The 24,064-nt window shown below is 43.8% G+C and overlaps 1 protein-coding gene across 1 annotated transcript in view; it reads left to right on the forward strand.

Annotated features, from left to right (window-relative positions):
• CCDC3 (coiled-coil domain containing 3) overlaps window positions 1-18,030 on the forward strand; it is a 69,338-nt gene extending 51,308 nt beyond the window's left edge. Inside the window, exon 3 of the mRNA XM_007056553.4 lies at window positions 15,941-18,030. Within this exon, the coding sequence (XP_007056615.1) occupies window positions 15,941-16,216 (276 nt within the window). The 3' untranslated portion in view covers window positions 16,217-18,030. The remainder of the gene's footprint in view (window positions 1-15,940) is intronic.
• The last annotated feature ends 6,034 nt before the right edge of the window (window positions 18,031-24,064 follow it).

Below are 24,064 nucleotides of genomic sequence, written 5' to 3' on the forward strand. Positions count from 1 at the left end.
GTTGTAAGAATGCTTGATAGAGATCTTGTAGGTGTTTGTCTCTGTCTGAGGGGTTGGAGCAAATGCGGTTCTATCGTAGAGCTTGGCTGTAGACAATGGATCGTGTGGTGTGGTCTGGGTGAAACCTGGAGGCATGTAGGTAGGAATAGTGGTCAGTAGGTTTCCAATACAGGATGGTGTTTATGTGACCATTGCTTATTAGCACCATAGTGTCCAGGAAGTGGATTTCTTGTGTGGACAGGTCCAGGCTGAGGTTGATGGTGAGGTGGAAATTGTTGAAATCATGGTGGAATTCCTCAAGGGCTTCTTTTCCATGGATCCAGACGATGAAGATGTCATCAATATAGCGCAAGTAGAGTAGGGACATTAGGGGACGAGAGCTGAGGAAGCGCTGTTTTAAGTCAGCCATAAAAATGTTGGCATACTGTGGGGCCATGCGGGTACCCATAGCAGTGCCACTGATTAGAAGGTATACATTGTCCCCAAATGTGAAATTATGGGTGAGGACAAAGTCACAAAGTTCAGCCACCAGGTTTGCCATGACATTATCGGGGATACTGTTCCTGATGGCTTGTAGTCCATCTTTATGTGGAATGTTGGTGTAGAGGGCTTCTACATCCATAGTGGCCAGGAGGGTGTTATCAGGAAGATCACCGATGGATTGTAGTTTCCTCAGGAAGTCAGTGGTGTCTCAAAGATAGCTGGGAGTGCTGGTAGCATAGGGCCTGAGGAGGGAGTCTACATAGCCAGACAATCCTGCTGTCAGGTGCCAGTGCCTGAGATGATGGGGCGCCCAGGATTTCCAGGTTTAGCAGATAGAATACCCCAGGTCAGGGTTCCAGGGGTGTGTCTGTGCAGATTTGTTCTTGTGCTTTTTCAGGGAGTTTCTTGAGCAAATGCTGTAGTTTCTTTTGGTAACCCTCAGTGGGATCAGAGGGTAATGGCTTGTAGAAAGTGGTGTTGGAGAGCTGCCTAGCAGCCTCTTGTTCATATTCCAACCTATTCATGACGACAACAGCACCTCCTTTGTCAGCCTTTGATTATTCTTGCAACAAAGCCCGTTGCCAACTGTGTCCACATATCTATTAGGGGACACCATCATTAGGGCGTAATCACATCAGCCACACTATCAGAGGCTCGTTCACCTGCACATCTACCAATGTGATATATGTCATCATGTGCCAGCAATGCCCCTCTGCCATGTTCATTGGTCAAACTGGACAGTCTCTACGTAAAAGAATAAATGGACACAAATCAGATGTCAAGAATTATAATATTCATAAACCAGTCGGAGAACACTTCAATCCCTCTGGTCACTCAATTTCTGACCTAAAAGTGGCAATTCTTCAACAAAGACTTCAAAAACAGACTCCAACGAGAGACTGCTGAATTGGAATTAGTTTGCAAATTGGATACAATTAACTTAGGCTTGAATAGAGACTGGGAGTAGTTGAGTCATTACACAAAGTAAAACTATTTCCCCTTGTTTATTCCCTCCCCCCCACTGTTCCTCAGACGTTCTTGTTAACTGCTGAAAATGGCCCACCTTGATTATCACTACAAAGGGTTTTCTCCCCGCCCCCCCACTCTCCTGCTGGTAATAGCTCATCTTAAGTGATCACTCTCCTTACAGTGTGCATGATAAACACCCATTTTTTCATGTTCTGTGTGTATATAAATCTCCTCACTGTATTTTCCACTGAATGCATCCGATGAAGTGAGCTGTAGCTCACAAAAGCTTATGCTCAAATAAATTGGTTAGTCTCTAAGGTGCCACAAGTCCTCCTTTTCTTTTTGAAAAAAGAGTTCGCAGTGCTGCTTTGCTACATGTTTGGTGCGGAGAAGCGACCAGATTCCATTTACAGGAGATTACACTGTTATGCTTTCTTTGGAGAAACAGGCGACCATTTACTGTGCGACACTCCCTGTCCACCTTCTGGCCAAAAGAACCTGCTGGAATTTGCTGTGCTTCTTCCCTCCCTGGTTTTAGCTTACAGGTGACAGACAATTCCCCGCTTTGTCATTTTGCTGTCCACAAGTAATAAATCCCAAGGCTGACAGAAAGGGGCTGAGGTGGGAGAGGGGCACTCTTGGTATTTCAAAGCAGGGATCATCCATTTACCTTTACTCAGCAGAGGGGGGAGACTTTGCTTTTTCTTACACAAGGTGAGACACTTCTTCTTGGCGGTGCGTTTTCCATTGGGAAGTACAAGTTCACAAATCAAGCACTTTTTTGTCTGAGCCTAGTGTTGTAGGGGATTCTTATGGCTATAGGAATTGCCCGACTGGCTCAGACCCGAGGTCCATCTCGCCCAATATGCTATCTCTGACAATAGCCTGTACCAGAGGCAGGCGTGGGGTAATTTTCTGCATTATGTTTCCCACCTTTTTAATTTCATTTAACAGCCCCCTTTTCTCATGTTGTGACAGATGGAGAACAGAAGCCCCCGCACTACCTTCTCTATGCCATGCATTATTTTATATGCTTTTATCATGTCCTATTAGTCATTTGCTTTCTAAGGTAAATAGTCCCAGTCTTTCCACTCTCTCTTCATAGGAGTGTTTTTCCATGCCTGTGATCATTTGTGTTGTTTTGTGATCTCCCCCCAGCTGCAGACTATACACAACACGCAGTAGGTGATTGAAGCATTAAGAATTCTGTGTGCACAGAAAGACAGATGACATCTCTTTATTTAGTCACCTTGCCTATCTTTATCTGCCAGATATTTTTACTTCACATAGCCTTTTAATTTGGCTGCCTTAGAGTATGTGTGTGGGCTTGAAATACATCTTTCCTATTTAGTCCATACAAGAAAAACTAAGGTTCCTAATAGGTGACCCAGATGGCATTTATAATGCTTTAGGTTGGATAGCATTTTCTTCACTTCCCACTCCCAAATTGTTGTAAAGTGCGGCCGTGTCTCACCTCAGAGCTGGCTGCATTTCTGTGGTGGATAAAGCAACCTACTGGTTCAATAGTTCATAGGGCACTTGGGGACCAACGGCCCTGCATAAGCATGAGATTTTTATCATGCCTCCAGAACAATGGCAACCAGTAATGGCTAGGCAGGTGACAAACTGAGACAATTTACTAATCTACTTAATTGCCTCCACTAATAATCAAAACAACTCAATACCAACAAACTGTGCACAGTTTGTCGATGCAAAAATATGTTAATGTTTATCATCCCATCCTCCCTCATATTCAGAGCTTGTTTGCTCGCTTCATCCACCTGTTACGTCTCCTCTTAATCTAAGACGTCAAACTCTGTGGGGCATGCTTTCTTACTAATTGTACAGAACCTTGCACAACAGAACCCTGCCCAGGTTGAGACTTCTTAGCACTAGAGTAATACAAAAAATAAAAGAATGAAAAACCCATCCTCAAAAAAAAATCTTGTGAGCCAAATTTAGCCCTGGCATAATCTGATGCAATTCCAGTGATACTATACTGATGGAGATGGATATTTAATTTATACTGATGGAGATGTGTTTGTTTACCCAAGAACTAGATTTGTCCCTCAGTCTTCACTGCATTTAATGATAGTGACTTAGAATAATTTTGTATGCCCCCCTCCCCACTGCTGTCTAGTTATCCCAAGGTAGATAGTTTAACATCCCTATTATACAGGGAAAGAGAATATGTAGCTTCTAGGAGCGGTTGTAATACAAGACTCGCAGTAAGATAGTCTTTTAAAGGTCTGTGTAACGGGTCGTTTGACTCACCACCGCAGCACCTCCTGCTGGCTGTCCTGCGAATTAGCTCAGGGTTGCCAGTGTGCCCTCCTCAGGTGGTGTCTCATGCATCATCACTTCTGTCTCCACCTCCAGGACCACATCAGTTCTTTCCCCCTTCAGGGGACCGACAGTCCTCAGTCCAACCACTTGCTTCAGTGGCAAACTGCAGTCCAGGTTCTAGCCACTCATCTCAGTGGCAAACTGCAGTCCATTCACCAGCCACTCCCCTCAGTGGCAAAAGTAGGGGGGATACCCAGGCCCAACCCACTACTCTGGGCCCTGACCCAGGGACTATATAGCCGGCAGCCCCTCCTCCAACTCCACCACCTCCTTCCCTGGCCACTTCCCCACAGCCCCAGCACCTCCTCTGCCCTTGTATCGGGGCCTCAGTTTGGCAGCCGTCAGCCAGAGCTTTCTCAAACTCTGCAGACCCTGCCCAGCACTGCTCTGTCCATGGTACTCCAGCCCTAAGCAGCCAGTCCTCCTCCCTTGAACTCCAGGGAGTGACTGCCCTCTGCTCTGCTCAGCAGCCACTTCTTATATGGGTCAGCCTGGCCCTGATTGGCTCCTCCAGTAAACCTTCCCCTAATTGGCTGGCACTACAAGCCTTTTCCTTATTGGCTGCCTCCCGTGCAGCCTCCCCAGGGTTGCTTTAACCTCTTACATACGAGTGAGGGGCAGCCATCCCATCACAGTCTGCCATGACCATCATGCTTTCAACAGACATGGATGCTAGTTTCTTGCCTTTTAGTTGCAAAATGCCTGGCTTTCCACACCAGTGCTTCCTAATTTCCATGCAGCCAGCGCTCTCAGGCCTTGTCTACGCCCCACAGGCTTTGCCAATACAGTGATACTAGTATAGCTATGCCAGCAAAGCCCCCTAGTGTGGACACAGCCATTATGTCAACAGAAGAAGGAGTTCTGCTGTTACAGTAACATCATCTCCCCAAATGACATTAGTTCTGCCGACAGAAAAACTCTTCTGTTGATGTAGCTACATCTACATACGGGTGGGGGGTTGCCGGCATGTGGTGTTTTCATACCCCCACCAACAGACCTAAGCTGACAAAACTTAGTACTGTAGACCTGGCCTTAGTTTCAGTCAGTGATGATGAACACAACACACTTCCATTTCTAGGTCATTCTGTTTTTATTCCTTCCCTGAAATTTTGTTAATTCAGGGGGAGAGGGGAATCGTTAAACTAATCCTAGTGAAAGATGAGCGAAGTACTGTAAAACAAAACTTCAGTGTTGTCTAGTTCACACAGCATCTTTCAGTCTCAAGCCATGTGTACAGTACAAAATTATGTCAACCTAACTTACATCGGCATACAGCCACCGCGGTTTTTATATTGCTTGTGTGCGTCCACACTTGGCTCCTTGTGTCAGTGGTGTGAATCCTCACCAGGAGCACTTGTATCTATTGTATTACCAGTGTGGGACATTGTGGGATGGCTCCTGAAAGCCAGTAACAGTCTACGTAAGCAACATAGTGTCTACACTGACACTGCGTCCACCTAATTACATCGACCCTGACTCTACGCTGCTCAGGGAGGTGGTGTTTTCTAAATTGGCGTAAAGAGGCACTTACATCAGTGGGAGCCAAATTTAAGTGGAGACACTTCTGCAGCTAGGTCAATGCAAGACAGCTTATGTCAACCTAACCGTGTGGTGTAGACCAGGCCTCAGAAGATATACATAGGCCAAAGGACACGGACAAGTAGTTTTAGGCACAGCCGGGCCTAGCTGGGTTTTGTAATAATAAATGAGCGTGAGGGAAAAATAACAGCATTAGAAAAGTTTATGTGAATTAAAAATAAAATGGATGGAAAGGTTTTATTATATGTTTTATAGAGTATATATTATATAGAGTCTTAAATCTGAGTTAGAATTGTACAAGTGCATAAATCTGAAATGAAAATGACTATTAAAAAGGATTCGGAGGGGTAGCCGTGTTTGTCTGTATCAGGAAAAACAACGAGGAGTCCTTGTGGCACCTTAGAGACTAACAAATTTATGTGAGCATAAGCTTTTGTGGGCTATAACCTACTTCATCAGATTTTCCACTCCGTGCATCTGATGAAGTGGGTTATAGCCCATGAAAGCTTATGCTCACATAAATTTGTTAGTCTCTAAGGTGCCACAAGGACTCCTCGTTGTTTTTATTAAAAAGGAGGAAACATTAGCAGTCTAATTTCAGTACCCAAGTGAAAATGAGTGAAAATGCAAAAAGTCAAGAAACAGCATATAATGTAAATTAGATTATAAAAATCCTTTCAATTATCATCAAAGGTGCTTTTAGTAACAGAGGGAAAGGTTTTATCTTTACTCAAAATGTGATTTTTATCTTGACAATGCCCCTTTAAGTGTAGTTCACACAGAAGCAATCAACCTAACACATACATCCCATGCCCTGTGCTATATTTTCCTTTATTGCCCTGGGGATGGGGCAGGACAGGGAGGTACCTGGTATATTCATCATCCCTGCCCTGCCCCACCCCTGATGGGACTCCATGCAAAAGGCTGTATTACCCCATCCATGCTGTGGACCCCCACTTTACATGGGCAGCCACACCGGAAGAGAACCTGGAAATGCAGCTCCAAGGTGGGCCTTCAAAAGGCCCGGGCTCAGGATGGAGGTGAGGGAGATGGGAGTTAGGCACTAAATGGCACTTGTACCTTTGTACCACAGCATGAAAACAAAGTGCTGGCAGGGTGCTAAATTATCATCATTACCCGAACTCAGAGGTTAATAAAAACATCACAGAAAGTGTTATTTTACTATAAATTACCAGTCAAGACAACACGAGGAATACAGATCTCAACAAACAGGTATGCAAGACCTCACCTACCCTCAGGGCTAAACCTATGGGAATGTTCATGCTAGTCTCCTGCCCAACCCCGTACATTAAAATCCTTAACGTGTGGTTCTCAAGCTACAGCACAGGGGAAGCTGCCAAAAAACTGGAAGACTATTTTAAATCCAAAAGGCAATAGGTATTCCTTGCTTCAGCTCTCACTGGGTACTCAGCACCTTGCAGGATCAGACCTGTACACTGTAATGTGACCATGATACTAATCCAAGAACAACCATGATGTTAATACGCGCAAAAGGAAGATGAGTGCTTTAGCCACCAGCCCAAATGGAGACTCCAGAGATCTAGGTTCAGTTCCCAGGTCTGCCACTGCAGTCCTATTGGACCTTGGGCAAGTCATTGGTGGGCAACAGATAGCAACTGGGCACCTAAGTCACAACTGAGCCCTGGAAAATCAGCTTAATCTCTCTGGGCCTGAATTTTAAAGGCATTTAGGCACCTAACTCCCATTGAAATCAATGAGAAATAGATGCCTAAATACCTTTAAAAATCTGGCCCTCCACGTCATCTCTGTAAGATGAAAATACTTCCTTCCTAACACTCTTTGTCTTTCCCGTTAATTTAGATAGTCCCTCCCCCAAGGAGATGACAATCTTTTGGTTTCATATCTGTACAGCGCCTTGCTCAGTGGGGCCCCCAGTACCTGACTGAGTGCAACTGCGATACAAGTAACAGGAAACTGATATACATGGAGACAATTGTGCTCCCCTGCCCCAGTCTCAGCAGAGGGGCCACAGGCTGAACAGGACCTGGAATCTGTAGTGTTGTCTCTTCCGTAGAAGTGCTCCCTGCAGCTCAGGGTTCAAAACATAGTGGTAAGGCAGTGTTGGGGACCCCATCACCTGTGTTGTACCCATATGATGGACAGAGGGGGCTCTCGGGTTGTCAAGCTAGCTCCTTTCATCAGCACTTAGTCCACTCAAACCCAGCTGTACTGTCCAAAGCAAATCACTATTTAGTCATAAGAACTCAGAAACCCTGGGAACTTGAAGACAAAGATGAAGATTTTAACATTGGATGTCTCCGATGTTTACCACAAACAAATATCCACCCAGAATCCAAACACCACACCAGAAATGAAGGTTGTGCTTTCAAATTAATGGGCTCTTTGCTGTAGTTAAGTTTTTCAAGAAGTCCATAGCTGAGTTTAAGAACATGGTTAAAACAATAAGAGCAAGCTGTGGAGTTTTTGCCCTAGCAACCAACCCCCCCCCCCCCCCCCCCCAAGTCCAACAACCCCCGTCTTCCCCAAAGCAAAACAGTCCTGCCTGCTGAGTCAGTGCATTCTGGTGAAGCAGCTGGCACATTGGCACACTGGAAAGTCCGTTTTGTCACAAATTGTAAACAGAGATTGCATTTTCCAGGGAGAGTGCAGGCGGCAGGAATCCTTGGCCTTTTCGCAACCTGCAATAGGAATGTCAGCAACACATGCTAGCAAGCACAAGAAGTGCCTGGCAAAACTGCGCTTTGGTCCATGCTGCCTGCATCAGGCTTGTTAAGTTATCACTCAGGCCGCTTGTTGCAGCTACAGAGGGGGGTTAGCCCCAACGATCAGCTTTAAGAGAATTTTAAAACTTTATCACACATGGAACCTGAATTTAGGTTCAACCTCTCTGCCCCAGTGTTTTCAGCTTCTAGGACAGAGCTGAAAGGTTGGGGGTTTTTTTAATTTTTTTGTTTTTTGCAACTGTAACAGTGAGAGACACCCCCACCCCTTTTTTCATAAGAATGGAAGCTGGTCTGCTGGCGAACAGTTGAAAAGGCTGTCCTTGCTCCTGGGCTAGTTCTTCATGACTCACGCTTTGGGGAAAGTGAATGCTTCATATTACTCTTCAGTAACCTGCTGATGGCTGGAAGCGAAGACAGCAGTCATAGGAAAGCCATCAGCCATCACACTATCAAAGCTGATGAGGGCTTCTTCCACTTGGAGGGTCACCACAGGAAAGGGCCTTAAATCTTCCCTGACAAACACATATATCTGCACCTAGGATTCGGTGACAGGCCTCCATATAGCAAGGATAACCATCAAACTCCCCTCCCACGCACAAACACACCCAGTCCCCAGCCAGCCTCTCCGTTTGGTACTTTACATAAGTTTCCATAACCCTCCCCACCTGCCAAAACCCTCCTTCCCTCCCTGCATCAGTGATAAGCAAGCTGTCACGGTTTCCTCTCATTAACTGCTGCTGACAGGGGCTGAGTCTGCTGAGGCAGCAGCATGCTCAGGCCCACCCATGGCAGGAGGCAGGGCTTCAAATCTGAAACCGGGCTGTGTAAACAATCCCGCTGATGTGCTCAAAGGAGTCCCCCATCCAGTCTTCTTCAGCCAAGGGAGGGGGGAGTATTTTGTGAGTGATCTGTATCATGTCTTATTTACACTGTACTGTTCCATGGGGCACAGAGAGAGACCTTCTCCTTGCTGGGCAGACTGACGGGGCTCAGTAAATATATCCTGTATAGAATTAAAAAATAAAGAGCGACGTTTGGCTCTCAAGTCTCTCTAAAAAGAGTGAAACAAATAAGGAGCCAGAGGTAAGCGTCTGGTGCTGGCTAAGGTTTCACAAAGCACCTAAGCAACGTGCAATGAATCTGACCAGCTTCTCCCGTTCTCTGTGATTTATAGCATGGAAGGCAACGGGAGATAAATGCTGGGATACAACAAGATCTGCTGTCGGTGAAGATACAGCACGTGCAGTGCTTAATTTGTAATGAAAGAGGTGCCGGGGCTCAAGCAATTCAATGTTGGGGCTCAAGCAATTTTTTTACTTTCATAACTGATGCAGCAAGTCCAGGGGTGCCGGGGCTCAGCCCTGGCACAAATTAAGCACCGAGCATGTGCAAAGGGAGCGGCCAACCACTGCAGCTACCTATCTGTAGCATTTGCCCAGCATTCCCAGAGAGCACAGATGTCATTTGTTCCATCAAGCACTCCAGATGCTGTTGGTAACTTGTTTTTGTTGGTGTGATCTCGGTTTTGGAACTCTGTTTTGGGAAGAAAAAAATTCTGGACTGTGCACACTGCTTAAGGGAGAGGCTGAAATCTCAGCCAGAGCAGTTACATGTGCTCCGTTTGAGCAGTGAGGATATCAGGGAAGTAACCGTCTCATCACTGTAACAGCTGTGGGATGAGAAGGGTGTGCAGTTCTAGAGAATTCAGCCATAAGAGAGAAGGGGGGCCTACTTTTTAAAGCTAGGAATTACTGTGGGGGAGGCCCTGATTCCTTTTTTAAAAAATGAACCCCATAGTAACAACAGAATGTAATAATAACATAAGCATCCGTAGACATCGTGCCAACAAACAACGTGAGTAGGGATGGGAATTTTTGGCCCAGGACACCACGGCAACCCTCCCCTCACTCTTAGGAAGAGTACCAGAGTAGCTTTATTATCCACGGAGAGCAGAGGAAACCTCGTTTCATAGGTTTTAAGGCCAGCAAGGACCATTATGATTAGGGGTCTACTAAATTCACGGCTGTGAAAAAACACATTACGGACCATGAAATCTGGGCTCCCCCGTTAAATCTGGTCTTTTGTGTACTTTTACCCTATACCATAGGGTAAAGTATAGGGTAGAAGTATACAAAAGAACACAGCATTTCTCAAACTGGGGGTCCCAACCCAAAAAGGGGTTACAAGCCTATTGCAGGGTGGGTGCGGTGTTATCACCCTTACTTCTGCACTGCCTTCAGAGCTGGGTGGCCAGAGAGTGGCGGCTGCTGGCCAGGCGCCCAGCTCTGGAGGCCGAGCCACTGCCAGCAGCAGCGCAGAAGTAAGGGTGGCATGGAATATACAACTTTATGGACACATCGGCGAAATTTTGCTCTTTATGCCTTGAGCAACCCGTGAAAAATGTGTGATTTTGCCACGATTTAAGTAGACCCCCGAATTATGATCATCTAATCTGACCTTGTGCAAAACACAGGCCGAAACTTCTGGCTGAAGGGAAGCATCTCTTCTAGAAAGACATCCGGTCTGGATTTAAAGACTTCAAGTGATGGAGAATCCACCACATTTGAAAACCTTGTAAGTTCATGGTGTGTGGTTCTATCTGGAACTCATTTTATCTCCCTCAATAGGTGAAGGGCTGAGTTGGCACTGCTGGGGTTTGAACTTGTGGCTAACCTACTTGATCTCTTCTATGCCAGTTTAATCATTTGTATACTGTTCATAATGTATAAATGCTACCATTGTGTCCCATTGCCTTTGACAGCAGAGCGATCTCTGTTCATTATGCCGTTACTACAAAGCATCTTTGTGATTCAGCCATAGGAGAACAGAGTCCAGTGCTTCGGCCATTCAGAAATCAGCTTATGTATGAAGTACAGATTTTATAAATAAACGTAACCTGTGTGCACACGCTGTAATAGTGCTCATTCCTGCAATCGCATTAGCAAAAACACGTGTTGTTTGATATAATGCTGGTTTTTATTGGCTTGAATACATTTTGTTAAGCCTGTGGACGGAGTGAGGCTTAAAGGCAGGATACATTTTTAAGACAAAATATTTCAGATCAATACTTAGACAAATGAATCTCTGATTCCACAACAATAGACTCTTTGGACTAAATCCTGAGAGGTCCTAGGAACCTGCAACTCTCAGGAATTTCCTATGTCCATGCTACCTGTCCTTACCTGGGTCCTGCAGTAGATTTGACTTCAAGCCACCCTGGAACTTTGCGAGCTAAAGAAACTATGGAACAGAGAGAGAATCCTAGCAGAAGTCATCTCAAGAAGAACAAGTTGTTCTGAAGTGTTATTGGCTAGAGGAGGTAAACACAATACCAGCAGAGCTCAGCGGTGTAATTCGTAAACTGTTCTAAGCAATGCCCTCAGTCTGGGGTCACTTGGCTGCATCGCTTGGTTCCATTAGAATACATTGTAACTAAGTATTCCTTTCAAAAGTGGCCTTAGAGGCTCCATGGCACCGGTAAGCTAGCCACTCGATTGCCAGCACTGACACTAAAGCTGCCATTCACTAACAGCTTCTTAAGACAGTTTTGCTCTTTCCTCTCTAGTCTCCTCACCATCCTCTCCTCATTCCACTATCCTCCCATGAGCCACATTTGATTCTTTCACAGCGTACTAGCGGGGTCAGCATCCTGCTCAGCACACCTCAGGCCAGATTGAGTGGCTTTCTGGTTGGCGGTCATTCCCGAAACCACCCTCCTTAGTCATAGGGAGGAGGGGAGGAGCCTATGCCAACTCAAATATAGACACTGGAGTGTGCTGCTGAAGCCTGAAAAAGGCTTCAGATTCCTTCACTTTGGCACACCTACCACTTTCCCTCTAGCCCTCCGCAGAACTCGTCCTTGTGCTGGAAGTGTGTAGGACGGCTCTCTTTAGTGACTCTTAACTGTGCTGTATCGTTCTGCAGGAGACTTCAGTGGCCTGTTAACTGAATCTGATGGGCAGGAAAGAGCATTTTACTTAGCTGGGTTGCAGCACTTCTTAAAAATGTAGCTCACAGAACATACGTGGTCACATGTGTTTCAAGTTTTATACCTGAAGTAGCTTTCCATGCACAAGGAAATGGAGCCTGCTGGTGGGAGATGCAGAATGAATGAGACCACAGAACCTGCCCAGATGCAACATCCAGTTCTCTGTGGCTTTCAGAGGTGTGAGAGGTAATGAGTGATCCCATTTACACTAGTGTAACTCTGTGGGACCTAAATGGGATCACTCTACATTTATACAAGTATAAAACTGGGCAAAATGTGGCCCGAAACCTGTCTATATTAGTGGAAAGCTCAACGTGTTTGGAAACCACTTTTAACGGAGGCCCTATCTATGCTACAACTGGATTTTTCTAAACAATTGGCAACACAGTGGTGATTTCCAGGCTCATTGTGTCTCAGTGATTTCCATATCAACTCTGCTTAGTTTACAAGTAAAGAGATGATTTTTTTCTCACTCACCCATGCAAATGCAACCAGGGATCAAAATGTCAAGCTGGTTTCTGTCTATTACATGCCTCAACAGCAGCAATAAAAAGTTCCTCAGGACCAATTCTGCACTAGTTCCTGTACAACCACACTGTCTTCAGTAGATTTATATAGGGCTAGCTATAATTTAATAAACAATCCTGTCGACGATGCACAAGGAGGAATAAGATCCAGCTCATACACATAGGTGTATTGGCTCTGACAGCCTAGCAGAAGTTTAAGATACTCAGATACAAGTCAGACCTTATAAGAAGAGAGCGTAGATGAATAGTAATCAAATCTTATTTTTGTCACTGACGTCAGCAGCCAGGGATTCTGATACACAGAGTGCACATCTCTTGGGTAACAAGGTACCATTCTGACATAGTCATTTCTCACATTAGAACCATACTTCTACATAGGAATTGCCAGACTGAGTCAGACCCAAGGTCATTCTAGTGCAGAACCTGTCTCCGGCAGAGGCCAGCACTGGATGCTTCAGAAGAAGGTGCAAGAAATCTCACAATAGGTCAATATGGGATAATCTGCCCCCCGTGAAAGTCATGTTGTAATCCCTAATAGCCAGGGATTGTTTTAAGAAACTGCAAGTGAAAGCTGTACACTCGATTTAAGATTATTCTTAAATGTTCAGGTTGAAGCTTTGCAGGAGACTGGGAAACATGAAAGCCAAGAATAACTGGCTGTTTGCAAATAGCTTGTGGATTTAGCTTGCAATATGCATTATTGGAAAAACAAACAAACATTCTCTTTTTCTGAATGGAATTTCGCCCTTTGTTTTGGGGTCACCATTCTCCTTGGCATGCATTTATAAAGCCACTTTGGTGGGAGTGTGGTCACTGCGAACGGTTCCGTACCCAACAAAGTCTTGGGTCTCATCTTGGGTCTCGTCCGTAAAACGGACTGAAGCAAAGTAGCCAGCTGCAAGTGGAAGCTGCTGCAATGTTATCCTGCAGAGGTTTTCGATGGCTGGCAGGTTTCCAAAGCAAATGAAACGTTACCCATCCACCCACCACCTCCTGGTTTGCTGAAAAACATTTAAAAACAAGATGGAAAAAATAGTATATAGCAGCATGTAATTATTCATTATCTCTGCAAGTATTCACTTATTTATTTAGATTTCAGTCTTATTAAACTCCACACCAAAGGAAGCCTATCCAAAGCTCTAGGAGCCCTCAGTGCCTATTTAAAAAACAGAAGACGATTGGAGATACAAAGTAAAATTTAATCAAAGAAACAGCATTTCTTTCTCTCCCCCCCCCCCCCCCCCCCCCGGCCCCACAACATTTGATGGCCTGTCGTGACCAGTGCAGCTTAAAACTCCAATCACACTATTAAAATTTAAGAGAAATATTTTCCTAGAAAGAATGGAAAGAAACAAATACTCTAGAAGGGACTTCACTTCCTCCAGTCGCTACTGTACTCCAGAGTTTATTGGTAAGATGTACAGATTTACTAACATGATACATTAGGAATTTAAACCCTTTGTTTCTCTAAACTCTGCCCTGAAACAATGCCTGGGTTCTAATTTTTGTTAGCACTAGTTTTCATTTTTAACATTTTTTATAACCCTGTTATGACAGCCATGACACGGGAGGTGAAACCTAAAACAAAGGCTGAAATAAGAGGAAAAAAACATACAGTGAGCCTATAAACCAGAGATACAACGGCACTGCTGAATCATTATAGGAGAATGACAGAGGGATATGCCCATGTGATAGTATTTGATACATTACAAACCAGTTACAGACCTAAAAGTCGCAATACTACAACAAAAAAACTTCAAAAACAGACTCCAACGAAAAACTGCTGAACTGGAATTAATTTGCAAACTGGACATCATTAAATTAGGCTTGAATAAAGACTGGGAGTGGATGGGTCATTACACAAAGTAAAACTATTTCCCCGTGCTTATTTTTCCCCCTACTGGTACTCACACCGTCTGGTCAACTGTTGGAAATGGGCCATCCTGATGATCACTACAAAAGTTTTTTCTCCTGCTGATAATAGCCCACCTTAACTGATCACTCTCGTTATAGTGGGAATGGCAACATCCATTGCTTCATGTTCTCTGTGTGTATATATATCTATATCTATATCTTCCTACTGTATTTTCCACTGCATGCGTCTGAAGTGGGTTTTAGCCCATGAAAGCAAATGCTCAAATAAATTTGTTAGTCTCTAAGGTGCCACAAGGACTCCTCATTCTTATTGCTGATACAGACTAACACAGCTACCACTCTGAAACCTTAAATATTTGATGCTATCTTTAAAAAATTATTCATCAGTCCATTCCTTAGCTTTACAGTTCTACTCAGACTCTCTCATCCTGGAGGATTCCAAAGTGCTCTGCAAATTATGGGGGCATTCCTGTAGTTGTCCTGCTGAAGTCAGTGGGAATTTTGCCTGAGTAAGGACTGCAGGAGTGAGAGGAGATTTATACATTCAGGAGCACTAAAATGCAGCAATCAACTGGTGCATTGCACATTGTGCAAAAATGGGGTTGGATTGGGGAAGGAGAAAATTTTTGACCAAGGGCAAATTTCTACTCTTAAGAATAAGGCCAGGGGCATTTTAATGTCCACACTGAGATGACATGATCTTACTTTTTAAGGTCTCATCTATACATAATAAACTGCATAAAATTGGGGGAGCCGGGGAGGGAATTTAAACTTTGGAAGGGCAGAGTCCAAACTTGCCAGGATTTGACCTTGTGTTCCAGGCAATGTGGGCACATCAAGTGTCAGATTTAGATCATTGTGCCATCCCCTTCTGTCTCTATTAGAAAGAACAAGGACGGGCTTGAACCAAAACCTGGAACTTCAGAAGGGTTAACAAAAAAAAACCCTGGGTCTGATTATAAATTTTGCAAATGGCAGAACTCAATAAGCTGAATTCAAATCCCAGATCTGAAACACGGAGGAGAAACAGGCCAGATCTCCTTCTTAAGTTCAACTAAATGCCACTGATGACATAGACCAGTGATTTCCAAGCTGTGGTCCGCGGATCCCTGGGAGACTGCAGATTATGTCTAAGATTTCCAAAGGGGTCCACACCTCCATTTGAAATTTCTTAGGGATCCGCAAATGAAAAAAGGTTGAAAACCACTGATTTAGGTTAATCTCTTGTAGAGCTCATTAAGGTGATGTTGATAGCTAATGTTATTAAGATCTGAAATAGTTTGTTCTTATATTCAGAGAAGACTAGGGTAGAGGATTTTAGGAGAAAACTGCAAGATGAGGAGGAGCTTCCAAAAACAATCGTCCAGTTGTGGGGTGTTCCATCAGTAGACTGTCTGGGGAATTTACACACGCTTTCATAGTGCAAGTGGCTTCCTGGCTTTGGTTTAGAGCTCATGTGTCCTGTTTCCTTTCTACTCTTCCCTCAGCTCATGTGTTCTTCGGTCCAGAAAGCCCTATTTGAGGAAGAGGATCAAGTGAAGAAACTGCAACAGAAGGTGGCAACCTTGGAGAAACGCAACAAGCAGCTGCGAGACCGGGTGAAGAAAGTCAAGAGGTCCCTCCGGCAAGCCAGAAAGAACAACAGGCACATGGAGCAGATAAACCGAAAGCTCAGTGAGAAGCTCTCCTCTGCAGGAGGTCAAATCCCACATATTAACTCTTTAAAGCAAGAGAACTCTCATGCTACCTACCTTAAAGTATAATGCAAGGTTTAGGGCACAAGCCAATGATATTGGTGACTTAGGGCCTGATCTCATGCTCCTTACACAGCCAAATACTCCAGTGGGAGTTTTGCCTGCATTAGAGTGCAGGATTTGGCCCTCATACCTTGTCTACACTGGCATTTGAACCATGTATGTAAAACAAATTGGAACTCTGTTTAGATACAGTTCTAGATAAACAGGATCAACACCAGATTTGGCTGGACACTAGACTGGACCAAGCTGTCTGAAGAGTGCTTCCAAAGAGTCTGTTTGAGCCTTATGAGGAAAGCAGCATCAGTACGCTTTGGGTCCATTTTCACTGCCCAGCCTGGCAATATTTGAAACCAGGTTACCTGGACCTGTGTCTAGGATCGGATCCAGCTCTCACAGTCAATGGGAGTCTTTGCACTGACTTTCCATGGGAGCTGAGTCAGGACCATAAAAAAGTAGATTTCAGATCCAGTTTTCAAGCATGCTTCAATTTTTAGGGTAGACAAGGTCTCCTGTCTTGTAATCACTGTTTTGAGACATGATGGAGGTTGCTGGGCAACTTCATTTACCTAGGTTTAGATACTGTAAAGATCACATCAATATCAACAGGGCATTAAAATTAAGGTAGTTTATATGTGTATATATTTTAAAATCCTATAGAAAATATTTTTATTACACATTTGATATAGTCTAATTTCTTAAAGTATGAAGTAAATCCTGTTTCTTTGAGGAGGTCATCCCTTAAAATATATTTCCCAACATTCCTTCTTAGGCATTGCCAAAAGAGATTAGAAACTGAATTATTAAAATGGCTTAGGTTAAGGCAGCAATCTCATTGGTTGACAAGGATGCCAACCTTGTGTGTATATATATCAGTTCATGGCTTGGAACTGGTTAGCCAAATCACCCCTCTTCATATCAATACGCCATGGAAGAGTAGTGAAAAAAAAATAAAGGAAGGCATTCGGTGTGTTTCCCCTTTTTGGTTTGTTTTTTTAATATTTATTTTATAATCAATTTATGTGACCTGAATACAAATACGCTTAATACTTGCAACTTTAGGACAGGGGCAGACAGACTTTGCCCTACCAAGGGCAACATTGACAATTTGCCAGGGCTACACCTGACTTGCATAAAAATGACCAGATAGCAGCTTATCTTTATTCCAGAGATGGGGGCCAGGGAGGTATAGGTCCCTGCATGCAATGCTTGATCTGAACCCCCAAACCTTACTAGACTATCTAGATCCTGGTGGAACATTGCATGCTGGGACATGTAGTCACCACAGGCTGCACCTCTGTACTGAAGAGAAGAGCAACCACAGGCCGCATTGGGCTCACGGACCATCCTTGCATTAGGACCTAGAGGGAGCCTGTACCAGTTTTTATACAATCATTTGCATCAAACCAAGATGAACTTGAGACTTAACTGTTGCTTTGGCTTCTAGGAAGCAGCTGAAGCTTAATTATCTTCCAACTCTGCTCCGCTTGGAAACAGAAGCATATATTTTTCTCCTGAAAAATACTGGCATTTCTTAAAAGTCTGACTCTTCTATAAGCTACAGCAGTTTCAAAGCGTCTGCCTGTCGAGTAGGCATAATTCAGGTTGAAATAGTACAATTTCTGGACAACTACTACAGACCGGAGGTTTTCTTAGCATCCTAAAAACCATCAATAGATTTTTACTCAGTCAAAAATAAAATCCAGAGGAAAGTATCTAGGTTTTGTGTTGTTTCTATTTTTAATCTGTTTGAATAAAATTAACTGTTTTCTTGGCATTCGTACTAAAATCCTGTGTTTACTTTTTTAAAATAAAAATGTTCTTTGTTAATCACGTATGTTTAGTAAGGCCGATAAGATGTTACTAATACAACTAGATTGTCGTTTTTAAATGAAAAGGTGATTTTGAATCAAAACCAAAATTTTGCCGAATATTTTTGTTTTGGTCAAAACTTTTTGTTTGTCAAGAAGAATACTGAAATTTCTCATTCCGTTTTGGTGGGGGAAAATCCCACTCTTTCATTTTTAAACTTTTTTTCTCTCCTTTTCTAGTGGGGAAAAAGTATAAAAAAGCAAGAGTGTTTATTTCCCTCTAGGAATTTCAAACATTCATTGTATGTTTGATCAGCTGATTGAATTTTTCGTTGAAAAAACAAACAAATTTGTGCAAGACAAAACATTTTTCTTTTGAAATTTTTCACTTTTTTTTTTTTGGACCAGCGCTAAAGATGTGGTCTAGCAGCCTGAACACTACACTAGGAGGCAGAAACTCCTTAGTTCTGATCTTGGCTCTGATCCTGACTCTCTTCAGGATCATATAGCTTAGACAAGAGTTTTCAGAAAATTGTGTGTGCACTTTGCACATGCAGACACATGCATACAATTCATGCCTTGTTTGTACATGGTTACTACAGTCACACTTTGAATCCCGATAACTAAGCGTACCAATTTAGGTGTGTAATTATAGCACACATGATTCATAGAGTTTAAGATCAGAAGGGACCATTAGATCATCTAGGCTGGGTGTAATTTAATGACCTGCGATATACAGGAGGTAGGTTACCCCTGTACTGAGCCCAAAAACTTGTGTAAATGACCTTAAACTCTACCTCATTCTCTCCTCTGTAAAATGAGGATACTACTACTTACCTATCTGGCTAAATAGTGAGAATTCAGAACGTTACCTAGACTTACTGAAGTGATATGTATTATTAGCAGACTACATCAGAGTATGCAGATACTGGGAGATCCACATTTCACAAATACCCACTAGCTTCCTAGCTTGCATTACTTGTGAGATATGTGCATGCACTGTATTTAGTAAGGGCTGATACATAGAGTCCAATGATGTGTGTATGTCTCTGCATTAAACAGAAATGCACTGTCACTATGCTCATGGTCATGCACTGTGGTTGCAAGGGACAGAGTTTGTAATGCATGTAAGGACAAAAGTATTGTCCCTTTCCATCTGAGGAAGGTACCTGGTGGAAACATGTAAAGCCAGATTGTGACTGGCCCTTACACAGGTACACAATATGGGTGTAACATCCTGCCTAACCCATAACATCCTGCCTATGGGTGTAACATCCTGTGAGTGTCCATCTCCAGTGGGTGATCCACAGAGGATAAGAGCATACTACTACCAGATAAAGGAGGTACTCCTTTAGCTCAAGGAGTAAAGCCGGCACTAAAGGTCTTGGGTTCTTTCCCTGATGGTCGTTAGACATTGGTAGATCTGAAATGTTCAACCTTGGCTAAGTGTCAGATTATTATATAGGCATAAGGAGCAGGGAACCGGCACAAGTGCAGTGCTTGGCAGTGGCAGTGTGCACACTAGATTTCAAAATTCACAGTCTGACAACCATCAGGGATAGAACCTCAAGAACAGTGGAAAGCAGGTTGTCTGCTGCTGCCACGTGATCACAGTGGGGACCTCACCCTCCTAAAAGCTGGAGCAACGCCCCTCCTTTCGGGAACACAACACTTCCTGGAAACACTTCAAGGGCAGTGCAAATTCTCCTTCTTTCCAGCCAAAGCTCTCAAATGTACTGTATTTTGTGGGATGTGCTACATTTCAGTCAAATCAGGCTCCCTGTCTCACTAATTTAGGAAGTAATCCACAGATGAGAGCACCTGCCCCCATCAAAATAGCCCTTAGCCTGCAGGAAGGTGCCCTGGAATAGGATGCAGGAGACCACAAGATCAAGCCTCACCTTTTCTACTGACTGGTGTTAATAATGTGCACTTCATACCCCTGTACTGCGGATGTGAGGATCCCAGGTTTAACCCCTGCTGACAACTTCCATGGGGGACCTTAAAATTATTGTACTTCAGTAGCATCTATGAGCCCCGGTTATAAGCCAGGACCCCCTTGTGCTAGGCGCTGTACAAACACAGAACAAAATGATGATACAGTTGCTCCAAGAAACTTCCATTTTTCCATAACTTGAATTGTGTTGGTGTGGGGAACAGCATGAATTGAATTTGGGGGTAGCCAGATCACTCTTTCTCCCCCTGACACCCCAAGTAGAGAACTCCCCCCCCCACAACAATCATTTAACAGCCAGGGCAGGGACCCCCTCAAACCTCCACCCACATCTGTAGCAGATTACAGAACCATTTCATTTGATTCACACAGTGAGGAGAAATCCGTAACAATGGGTTTATGGTTTAAAATACATATGAAATTTATCAGCTATGGTGCGACGTGTGACAAAACCCAGGTCTTACTTATGTCAGTCTTTGGTCACATGTCAATGGTTTGTGTCACTCAGTCTTTGGTTGGTGACACTCATCAGATTTGAAGGGGAGGCCACCAGTGATTGGCCCCAGATGGTATAGCATGAAAGTTCCTCCAGATTTAGAGAACATGTCTATTGACACAGCCGAACCAAGTGAGCTGGATGATTCCCTCTCATAAACCACAAGCATCATCATGATTTAACAACCCCACACAGGTGGCGACAAGCAAATCACGCAGCAAAGGAGGATGATTTATGGAGGACAGTGTTAGCAGCTTTCTCTGGATTGCAGCAACAAAGAAATCTAGGCAAGACAATGATTCCCATATTTCTGAATATTAATTTGGGGGAACAGCCATGCTCTGTTTCTGTGTTGTTTTATTTATTTTATTGGAATGCGGGGGACAGAATAATTGTGTTCGGGAACTAGGGACAACAGTCCAGCTTCTGGTATCAATTGCACTCCACAGAATAATTCCACTCAAGTTAGATTTATCCTGTTGCAATGGAGATCACAATCTGGCCCAGTATTTTTAGGGTTGATCATAGAATCATAGAACTGGAAGGGCCCTCAAGAGGTCATCTAGTCCGTCCCCTGCACTCCCTGGCAGGACTATTTATCTAGACCACCCCTGACAGGTGTTTGTCTAACCTGTTCTTAAACATCTCCAGCGATGGAGATTCCACAACCTCCCCAGGCAATTTATTCCAGCGCTTAATCACCCTGACAGTTAGGAAGTTTTTCCTAATGTCCAACCTAAACCTCCCTTGCTGCAATTTAAGCCCATTGCTTCTTGTCCTGTCCTCAGAGGTTAAAAAAAACAATTTTTCTTCCTCCTCCTTGTAACAACCTTTTACGTGCTTGAAAACTGTTACCATGGCCCCCCTCAGTCTTCTCTTCTCCAGACTAAACAAACCCAATTTTTTCAATCTTCCCTCACAGGTCATGTTTTCTAGACCTTTAATAATTTTTGATGCTCTTCTTTGGACTCTCTCCAGTTTGTCCACATCCTTCCTGAAATGTGGTGCCCAGAACTGGACACAATACTCCAGCTGAGGCCTAATCAGAGCGGAGTAGAGCGGAAGAATTACTTCTCGTGTCTTGCTTACAACTCTCCTGCTAATATATCCCAGAAGGAGGTTCGCTTTTTTTGTTACACTGTTGACTCATATTTAGCTTGTGGTCCACAATGACCCCCAGATCCCTTTCTGCAGTACTCCTTCGTAGGCAATCATTTCCCATTTTGTATGTGTACAACTGATTGTTGCTTCCAAAATGGAGTACTTTGCATTTGTCCTTTTTGAAGTTCATCCTATTTACTTCAGACCATTTCTCCAGTTTGTCCAGATCATTTTGACTTTTAATCCTATCCCAATAAAACCGCAATTTATCCTGTTCACAGAAATATTAAGTCTCCCGCGTCCAGAGAATCCCCCATCACAGGGACAAAGGTTTCCATTCCAAAAAGGAAAAACATCCAGAGGCCTGAATGAAAGAACATGACAGAAGGTGGACAGCAGATGAAACTGACAAAGCCTGTCAACTGGTTCCAGCAATAAATCTAAGTAATTGCTATAAATTTCCACTTCCCCCCATCTAACCACAAATTATTTTAATTTCAGTCACAATAACTTTGATATTTCACCCAAGCTCAAAGCACTTGCCGCACAAAACACTCTTTCCAACGTCAGTTTTAGTCTAGGCACATTTGTGTTGCCAAAAATGATAAGACAAAGAGCAGCAGTGTGGTCCAGTGGGAATGAGGAGAGCTGTTATTTATATTACAGTAGCATGTAGAGTCCTCAGTCCATACTGGGGTCTCATTGTGCTAGGCACTGTACAAACCTTCATAGGACACAGCCCCAACCTCAAAGTACTTACAATCTAAATACAGAGACAAAGGAAAACAGGAGGCAACGAGAGGTGAAATGATTCGCCCAAGGTCACATAGCAGGTTAGTGGCAGAGATGGGAACAGAGCACAGCTCTCTTGAGTCCCAATCTAGTGCCCTGCCTACCAACCACACTCTCTCTCTAGCCGAGTTCCTATCCCAGCATTGCCATTGACCTGATGTATGACCTCGGGTAAAATCACTTCACCTCCCTATACCAATTTTGAATGGGCCAGGGTCAATGTGTAGGCAGCCTTCACACCTGGGGCCAACAAGAGTGCCCCACATGCAGCTGTGGCCAGAGACAGACAGTGTCACATGTCATGGATGACTGCCCTCGGATAAGATTTGCTGGTGGTCTGAGGGCTCTGAACTTGGCTGATGGGGCTGCCACAAATTGGCTTGGCAAGCGCCTCATCTGATAAGACAATAACTTCCCTATGTCCTCAGTTTTCCCAGCTGTAAAAAGGGGACAGTGACACTGAAATTCAGTGACTTGTGTCACGCAGGAAGTCAGACTAGATGATCGCAATGGTTCATCCAGGCCTGAACATCCAGGAATAGTTCTCTTGATTCTGCGCTCACTTTATTCTGCCTACATCCTTTAGTTTCTCTGTGTCTCCAGATGTGTGCACCTCAGCTGTTTATACAAATGGTCTGAGTTCTGGAATCCACATCCCAGAAATGCACTAACTAAATCTGTGACAAGGCTAGAGCCAGTCAGAACACAAGATTTTTTTCCCCGATGAAATCAAAAATATTTTCATTGCCACGTATTTCCCGCAGAAAATGTCAACTTTTTGGCCCCAAAGTTTGGCTGAACAACAAAATGTATCAGCGAAAGCCTTTCCTGGTTTTGAGCATTCATTCCCCTCCTCTCCCCGATAGAATATTGAAATTTTTCATGTAAAGCAGAAATAAAAAAAAAACCATCAAAAAACAGTCTTGACAGAAAATATTTGACCGGCCCTAGATAAGACCCTGCCCTGGCCCCATTTCTGTATGGCTAACTCCAGTAGCAAGACCCTATTCCAGAAGCTACTTAGTACTGCAATTCTGTTCTACTCCAACTGCCAGCTTCCGAAATATGTTAGAGGTGGTATCTCCCCACCACTGTTTTGATTTGAGGACATAAAGTGCTGTACAGAACTGCAAGTGTCAGTACTATTAATGATTTCATCATCTTCTCCTGCATCTTCCTCCCATGGAGGGGGGAGGGGGAAATCACACAAAGGTCCTGAATTACAGGTCTGGAGACTTTCATGTACATGGTATAAAACCAAGACAATGCACTAGGATCCAGCATACAATCAAATGAATGTAAAAAATACACTGACAGGGCAATCTGCTAGACCTGAGCATATGAGCTTTGCTAAGGGCCTGATCCTGTGAGGTACTGCGTGCCCTCAGCTCCCATTGATTTCAAGGACCATGCGGGATCAAGCCCTAAGCGTTCCTGCATTCCATAGTCTCCTACAGTAACATTGGGCAGAAGATCTAAGTGAGTGGCACAGCAATTCAGCATGCTTTATTCAAGGGTAATGCTACAGTGGGCTACAGATTAGTGTTAGTTTTCACTGTGAAATAAACAATTACCCACGGCCAATTATATTTCAGCCACAGGCAATTATTCTAGCCCAAGTGTGAATCAACTTAATTCTTTCTTGGTGGGTTTGAGAGTGAGAATAGGCATTTTTCCACAGGTCTATGAAGGAGAGCAGAGGC

This window comes from Chelonia mydas, chromosome 1 (genome assembly GCF_015237465.2).
Source record: "Chelonia mydas isolate rCheMyd1 chromosome 1, rCheMyd1.pri.v2, whole genome shotgun sequence".
Taxonomy (NCBI): domain Eukaryota; kingdom Metazoa; phylum Chordata; order Testudines; family Cheloniidae; genus Chelonia; species Chelonia mydas.